The sequence below is a fragment of the Chiloscyllium plagiosum genome, chromosome 2 (assembly GCF_004010195.1).
Source record: "Chiloscyllium plagiosum isolate BGI_BamShark_2017 chromosome 2, ASM401019v2, whole genome shotgun sequence".
NCBI lineage: Eukaryota > Metazoa > Chordata > Chondrichthyes > Orectolobiformes > Hemiscylliidae > Chiloscyllium > Chiloscyllium plagiosum.
Genome location: NC_057711.1, coordinates 51,920,424 through 51,929,186, shown reverse-complemented (window position 1 = coordinate 51,929,186; position 8,763 = coordinate 51,920,424). Strand labels below are relative to the sequence as shown.

The window sequence follows — 8,763 nt, the reverse complement described above, 5'->3', positions numbered from 1 at the left end:
AAACAAAGAACAGCCAGGGAATTCCTAGAAGCATGGCACTCATCCACAAACTCCATCAACAAACACATAGACCTGGACCCAATATACCGGCCACTACAGCGGACAGCTGAAACTGACAACCGGAAGCGGCAGGGACAGGCCTATAAATGCCGGAGGAAACACCACAGAAGCGTTTCACAGGAGGCTCCCAAGCACTGAGGATGTCACCTAGACAGGGGACGAAACGTTTGCAACAAAAACTTCCAGCTCGGCGAACAGAACCACAGCAACGAGCACCCAAGCTACAAATCTTCTCACAAACTTTGACATGCAAATAGTCCTGTGCTACAACTTCACCAGATTGACACTTCATTTTTAGGTATGTCTGCTCTTTTGGCATGCTTTCTACAGTCTTCATTGAACCAGCATTGATCTCTTAGCTTGATGGGAGAGAGAGGGATAATCCAGGCCATGAGAACACATGAATTGAATTCTGCTGTTAATGACACACGTGGATAGCTAGTTTTGAGTTGCTAAATCTGTTCCAAATCTGTCTGTTTTAGGTCTGTGGTTATGGTTAAAACATGATGGAGATAGTTCCAGTGTGAAGACAGGCTTTGGCTCCACATGGGTAGTCACTCTGAGTTAAATTTTCCCCTCTTGATGGTTGTCTCATGACCTGCTACAGAACTAATCTAGCAGCCATGACCTTTAGGAATCGGCTAATTTGGTTAGCATTAGTGCTGCCAATCTACTGTTTGTGATCGAGAGTGACGTCCTCCATCCAGAGTACATCTGTCTCCTGGCCATCTTCAGTGCTTCCTTTTTTAATGTATGTTCGGTGGATATTTAGAGAAATAAGCTAATATACTTCTATATTACTGACTATATGTTAAGCAAGCATTGCATTTTAAATGAATATATTTTGTTTTGATGATAAATCAATAATTGTATTTCTTGAAAAAACCTAATTAATCTTGTTGTTTAAAACCTGATATAGAAATGGTATATATTTTGGTAACTGGAGAAATTATTTTTATTGTATGTTACAACTATGGTGTATTGGGACTCCAGTGATAATGCACTTCTCCAGCTTCAGTTATAACTTAATACATGATTTATGGTCTGTTTTATTTTACTTGAGGTTGCTTAAAATCAAAGCCTTAATAGTTTGAAAATGTAATTATATAACTTTGTTAAAACTTCTTTCTTTCAGCTGCCACATGAAGGAAATAAGCTAAAACTAGCATGTGAAACTTTGATAACCCAGTATCCTGATTCTTCTTCTTCACTCGAAGTACTTGCCATGCATTTTATCCAGACAGGTAGATTTAAAATAATAACTCTTTTGACAACTGACACCTGGTGGTTCAGATCTCACAAAGCAGAAAAGTATCCATAATTTGGCACAAATTGAGAGTCTTGCAGAATTAATAAAGATTAATTGTCTGAGAACTGAAAAAATTCATACTGTACATTAAAAGGCACGATCTTGATGCTGGAGTTAAGGGCCATTATTGAAATAAAACCGAGAGGGAGTGTTTCCATGGTCAGTGCAACTTTGATTTGTACATAATGTTGACACTTGTAGGAAAGAGCACAATTTCCTAACACTGGCACTACTTGTTTTGATAAAAATGACTTGCTCAATTTTTGAAAGGTAAAATAGTTTGAATAAGAAAGCAATTTATTGATTCAGAACTGAGTCTTAAAAATTTATCTCTAATGCATGGGGTTTGGTGCAGGTTAAAGAAGAATATGCCAGTCTAAATTAACCTTTTAAAACTTCTCAATCAACATGTTTAAATTGATTGATTGGCATTGAACATTTCAAGTGTTTCAGCTTCTCTATTTGCTCTTTGCAGGGGTATTATTGGAATTAGGTTGTTTCTGTACGTGTTACTGTTGAAGCATATTTGTTTTCTATCCTATTGTCTTTCTCACACTTTTGAAGCTTGCTATTGATACTGTTAGTAGCAAATTTCTGCAGTGTGCTGAGGATACCTTCGATGGTAGATAATCTTTTTATGCACCACTACAGACTTGATAATCAGGTTATGTTACTGTACTAAACCATCTTCTAATTTTAAACAGAGTGCTTTAGTGAAGAAGCTTTGCAATGTTATTCAAGACTTAATAAAACTGAACCAACAAATGGGCTAGGTCTTATTGGAGTTGGAATCAAAGCTATGCAAGAAAAGAAATATGAAGAAGCTGCAAAGAACTTAACTAAAGGTAGTTTTTTTAGGTTGTTTCATTTGGAATTATACGTGTAATAAGTCTACAATAATAGACTATAATACACCATTTGTAATGTGTCTGGCTCAAGAATCTCTGAAAGTTAATCTGATTGTATTATTTCTTGATTTCCAAAAACACATGTTTAGTGAAAATGTATATTTTAATGTCAATTTTTCTGTTTACAATTGCTGATTTGATTAAAAGTAAACAATCTGGATGCTAGAAATCTTGTGGTGACTTCCTCAGCAGAGTTATATTAGGTTTGAAATATTAACTCTGTTTTCTAATCCAAAGATACTATCAGACTTGTTGAGTTTCTACAGTATTTTCTGTTTTTATTGCTAATTTATTTAGGCCAGGATATCTTTCCAAATTCAGAAAAGATGTGATCTGCTAGCTGTATCCTTTAAAATAAGTTGGACTAGCTTCAACCTAATTTCTAATGGTTGTTGGTTTCAAGCACAAATTTGTCTTAACACATGCATGGAAACATGGGTACATACGTAGAGTGAATTGGTTGGTTGATTTATGGAAGTGATCATTATGAAGTGACAAATGAAACCACTTGGAGTTAAAACAAGCTTTTGGGGCAGTGTAAGGGTAACCTCCTGCTATTTGACTGTGTTGTATATGTTCTAAGTTGCTGGTGTGGATACCTGGAACTGTGGGGTCAAAGTGTATAATATAGACAATTGTCCATTTTGTCTAGGATGTTTCTGGATCACCCGCAGCAGATACAATGTTACAAGCCTCCTCTGACATCATGGTTTCATTGCTTTTTCTGTAAAGTGTAGTTGTGGGTTTCAGCATTAATATTTGGGAACTGGTACTATTAATTTGAACTCTTCCTAGATTACTTGTAAATTGGGGAATTGAAAATACACTTTTAAGGAACCCATAATTTAATTTCAAATGGCTCGTCAAATGTATTTATAACAAATCACTTTAAATTTTAGTTGTATATGTGCAGTTTTGGATGCGGTGCAATCACATTTTGAAATGATCATTCATAAAAAAGAAATTTGAAAACATTTCGCAGTGTTAATTACAAATTAAAATAGACTAAAATTGAATTATATGAGAAAAAGTATTGTGCCTGTGAACTATACAGAATTCCTTGACTTTGCAGAGGTATGTTCTCCAAAAGGTAGATAATTGCAGAAAGTTCAATAAATCTTTCCTTCCTTCACTTTCCCACCAAACAAGCCTTCCCCTCCCAAAGGAGAAAGTGAGGACTGCAGATGCTGGAGATCAGAGCTGAAAATGTGTTGCTGGAAAAGCGCAGCAGGTCAGGCAGCATCCAAGGAGCAGGAGAATTGTCGATTCTTCTGCTCCTTGGATGCTGCCTGACCTGCTGTGCTTTTCCAGCCACATTTTCAGCTTCCCCTCCCAAAGAATAAGCCAAGAAATGCCAGAGTCATTTCTGTGCATGCTCAGGATATGCATACTCATCCTGTATTCAAATACAATCTGCATCCTCATGGTTTGGTATGTCTCCCACTGTATAATTACTGTCAAGCGAGGAAATCAGCACTGGTTCAATGCAGAGTGCAGGAGGATATGCCAGAAACAACAGCAGGCATGCTTAAAAATGAGGTGTCACCCTGCTGAAGCTATAATACAGGATTACTTGCATGACAAACAGCAAAATCAGCAAGTAATTAACAGAGTTAGCAATTGCACAACCATTGGATCAGATCTAAGCTGTGCAGTCATACCACATCCTGTTAAGTATGATGGTGGAGAGTAAAACTACTCGCTGGAAGAGGATGCCCACAAATATATCTGTCCTCAATGTTGGAGGAATTCAGGATATCAGTGCAAAAAGTTGATTTGATATATTTGCAATAATCCTCATCACAATGTAAAAGGCAACACCATTTTTCTGACCTGAAAAACAGTATTTTTGCATTTAAATAGCTGACATGTTGACTCCAGGTTTCAACAATGTCACACTGCATTCATTAATATTAAGCTTCAATTTTTCACTTCACAAATGCATGCATTAGTCACCAGTATATTTTAACTAGGCTCAAGGCATCTCTTTATCTGTTCTCATTCATGCCATTATTACCTCCAGACTTCCAATGCATTCCTGCTGATCTCGCACATTCTACTCTTTGTGAACTTGAGGCCCACACCTTAACTTGCACCAAGTCCTGTTTTCCTATCACCATTGTGCTTACTGATCTACATGACTCCCAGTCAAGCAGCATCTTGATTTTACAATCTTAGTCCTTGTTTTCAAATCCCTCTTTCTCAGTACTTTCCTCTAGCTCCACAACCCACTGAGGTATCTGTGTTTCCTGGGTGCTAAGTTCTGATTGCTGTTCCTATACTTCTCCAGGTCCTTCCTCACTTTAATGTTTTATAACATGCCTTGAAACCTACTCATTTACCAAATATCTGATCATTTGATCTAATATCTCCATGTGACCTGGTGGTGTCTTAGTGCCTCAAGATGTTTTATAATGTTAAATATATGTTGTTTGATCTGAATGTTCTATCTCTTACAAGACTTGAGAGAAATGTTACTTGTATTACAGGATTAAAGCAGGCACATTCAGCAACTATAGCGTGGTTTTACCTAGCAGAGATCCAGTTCCGGATGCACAAATATGAAGCAACAATTAGCTCCTGCAGAAGTGGTAGGAAATGTTCTTTTTGTTTACATATAAAAGGGACCACATGCTAATTAATCTCCCCTATGTTATTCCTGGATAAAAATGAATATAGCTCAGTCTAATTGTCTGTTTGTCTCCACTACTACTTCCATTTTCATATCTCATCTCATTGCTTGTGCCTCTATCTCAGATTTCTTTTTCCTTACTTTCTTTGAGATGTATCTACTTTTGCAGGTACTATACATCACAATGTAAAAGGCAACCCCATTTTTCTGGAATGAAAAGCAGTATTTTTACATTTAAACAGCCTATACTTTGACCCCAGGTTTCAGTCATGTCATGCTGCACTTATTAATAGTAAGCATCACTTTTTCTCTTCACAAATGCATGCTTTACCAGTATCTGTTAACTGGGCTCAAGGGATCAAGCAGGTGATACAGACTGTTACAAAGATGTGTGGCATTTTAAGACATACCCATAAAGAGCAGAACAACAAAGAGGAATGATTCTTCCAACAAAACAAATGAAGTGTGTAGCTGGTGTCAAGGTAAAATTCATAACATTTGATAGCTCATTAAATAGCCACTGAAAGGAAGGAATTTGGTGTTATGAAAATCTGTGTGTAAATAGATGATGGGAAATTTCTTCAGGGCAGATTCCTCCAAGCCCAAATGCTCGACAGGAATAAAGACTAGCCAGGAGCTAAATATTCAGAAAACTGTTTAAGGGGAGCCCTCAAAATCATCATGTTTACTACATCACCAAAAAGTTATTAACTTTTATTTGTCGTTGAAAATTATCTCATTAAATTTCAACATTAAAATCGCTAGTGCAATATTAAAGTACTTTTTGTATTCAGTAAAATCAAATTAGGAGCTTAAGTTTGTTACAGATTTTGTTTGTGATTCATGTCCATAGGTTTGGAGCTGTTGGAAAGCAGTGGCCATTATGGGAATGCACAGCAAAAACACAAGTTGCTTCATTTACAAGCAGATGCAATGATCAAATCTGGTGATGCAAATAATGCAGAGAAAGCCTTTGATATCTTGGAACAGGTAAGACACTGGGAAGGAGGCAAAGTAAAAGCTGTCCTGTTTTTAATGTGAAGTCCTTATTCTTTTCCTATTAACATTAATATACATTATATCCAGAAGTTTTGTTCAAAATTATTGGTTAAGGGAAAAATCAGTTTATTTTGAGGGATGACTTGCTATTGAATTGAATTTTTTTTTGTCAAACAAAATTTGCATTGTTGAAATTGTAGGCTTTTTAGAAATGGTCTTAGCTTTTCTGTTCTTTGTTCTATTATAACTTCTGTTTAGCCTACACACATGGCAAGGTGACAGGACTTTGGGTGATCACAGTGCTGCTGAATCCTGGTCATCTTCAAGTTACCAAAAGATGTAGTGTAATACTAATATTATACTAATGATTTATAGCTTCTGATTCACTTCTGATATTTTCTTAGAGTTCACATAGTTTATGGAGATCTTCTAGTCACTTAAAGTCAGTTCTCCTGCTCTGTATTCATTCAGAAATAATCCAAAGTAGGGTTAGAAATGTTAGCGAAAATATAGAAAACAATTGACTGATCTTTGTGACATAATTTGAATGTTGCTACGTCTTTAGCTTCCTGGCTCCAGTGAACCAATACTACTTGCCTTGAAAGGACAAGCTTGTTTGAACAAGGGTCTGATGAAGCAAGCATCTCAGGTTTGTTTGTTTTGAAAACTTCTTAATAATATGCAAGTACATGTGAAGCGAATGTTCTAATAGTTGTCAACATTATTTTCACTTTGTAAATACAACTGTAATTCACTGTTTTGAATGGTTGCATTTTCTTCATTGAAAACAAGAAAAAGTAATTCTAGTACAAAGTAAAAACTGTAGTAAAATGTTTACATGCATGAAATTTAGATCTTAGTTTTTTATAAGGTTTTTTCCCATCAGCAACAATCCATTGCATAGATATTTAGCAGAATTTAGAATCTTTATTGAAAGATAAATTCATATGTTCTTCATTCACCTGATAGATTGCAACAGATCTTGTGGCTTCTTGTCCTGATGTGGCAGAAACATGGGAACTCCAGGGCCTTGTTAGTTATACCCAAAAAGATTATATTCAAGCAGAACAAAGGTATGAGAGGTTTTAAACTCTGAGCTCACTTTGTGTTTGCAAATAAAATTAGAGATACTTTTTTGCTTATAGAATTAGATGTTAGGCCTGATTTTTTTTTTAAAGAAAAGAGAAGCTGTAGTTTGTAACTCATTTAATTTTTCACTTTAATTAATTAACTAGATCTGAATTATAAAGATATTGTACTAAGGTTTGCAGACCAGAAATATTGGAAGCATAAGGTATTTTTGAAATTTATATTGCTAATCCATACTTTGGTAACTAGGCACTTTTCAAATTGGTTTTCCTTTCCCCATCTCCACGATTAATCATCTATAGATGGTGATGAATTGATTCCTATGTTGTAGTAACACATTGGATTCTTCAGTCAAATACACACTTTGTTGTGAACATGGAAAATGAATGTTGCCAATTTATTTGAACATGTGAGAATTCTTAAAACTAAGGCACATTCTGTTCTCAACCAATTTACTATTAGAGTAAGTAATGCAGACCTGAACCAAATGGATTTCTCACGAATGTTGTTTCAATTTGAGAATGAATTTCACACTGCAGAGTGTAAATCTTGGAACCTCCAAACCATTCTCCACTGTAGTGGGTTGCAGATGAGGGGAGATATTCCAGGATGGGGGAGAAAAGTTTGAAAATAACTACAGTTGGAAGGTTTGATGGATGGGTGGGTGGAAGCCAGCCCATTTTTTATTTTGATGAAAATATTCTGATATTTTCCTCTTCCCTCTCCTGATCGTCTTAGCTTTCCAACCATCAAGATTTCATTGAGCATTATTGAGATAGGAAGAGATGCTACAACTACAGGAATGATGGTGTACATGTGCTAATTCGGAAATGTCATGAGGAATCTGAAATTTTAAGGAATTGAGTTCCCTCAAAATTGAAGCATAGACTTGTTTGCAAAGGACAAGCTGAAAGTAATCTATTCCATTAATGGCAGTCTTAAAGTACAACATGAACCTTTCTTGAGGGGGTGAAGTTATTGCCTTAGACTCTGAATGTAGATACAGTGCAGTGATGGAATCCAGCTTTCAAAGAAATCTGACATGGAGTTTTCGAAGTGGGAAGAGGTCTGCATGGACCACAGGTGCAAGGTGCCAGCAAGATTCTAACAAAGGGCACTAGTATTGACCTTAATAGAAAGTGGAATCTGAGTGAACAGATTGCTTAGAGGAAAACCCATATGAAGCAAAGTGGTGGTATAATTTTTAAAATTATTTTAAACCTACTGTCACATTTCCTATATATTTTCTCATTCCTTTGTCAATGCTGGTGAAAACACTTGAGACTTAGTACCTAGTCTGCTCTGTGGTACTATCAGGGAACCGGAATCCCAAACTCAATACAAAATAACTATTTTTGTAACTTTTGTTCTTTTGCAAGAGAGTTACTGCAATTAGTTATTAATTCAGTTACTAATATTGGCTAACTCTTTGATTTCCAAGTCCCTGTGTCACACAATCACCTATATGTTTAATGGAAAAATCCTTTAAATGTAGTTGAAAAAGGAGTTTTCAACAGATTTTGAAGTTGTGTTATGATCTGCACACCATTTTTCATATGTAGTAGCCACGTATGTACAGTTTCTAAAGACAGTGCAAAAAGCTATTTACAAATAATGAAAAGGCAACTTGGTGTTTAGATTATAGAGATACAATTTGATCATGTGCAAGAATAAATGCCAACAATTTAGCATTGGTTTGGCTTAAGAGAAAGCTGAATTGCTGATACAGTACCACCTCAATTGCTTAGATTGCTGTTTCACTGATG

General features: G+C 35.9%; 1 protein-coding gene across 2 annotated transcripts in view; it reads left to right on the top strand.

The window, feature by feature from the left end:
* Positions 1-8,763, top strand: part of ttc37 (tetratricopeptide repeat domain 37) — a 117,666-nt gene that overhangs the window by 31,755 nt on the left and 77,148 nt on the right. For both annotated transcript variants that reach the window (XM_043709515.1, XM_043709524.1), the window contains exons 8-13: positions 1,196-1,304; positions 2,074-2,214; positions 4,767-4,868; positions 5,763-5,899; positions 6,474-6,557; positions 6,878-6,981. In XM_043709515.1, the coding sequence (XP_043565450.1) occupies positions 1,196-1,304; positions 2,074-2,214; positions 4,767-4,868; positions 5,763-5,899; positions 6,474-6,557; positions 6,878-6,981 (677 nt within the window). The remainder of the gene's footprint in view (positions 1-1,195; positions 1,305-2,073; positions 2,215-4,766; positions 4,869-5,762; positions 5,900-6,473; positions 6,558-6,877; positions 6,982-8,763) is intronic.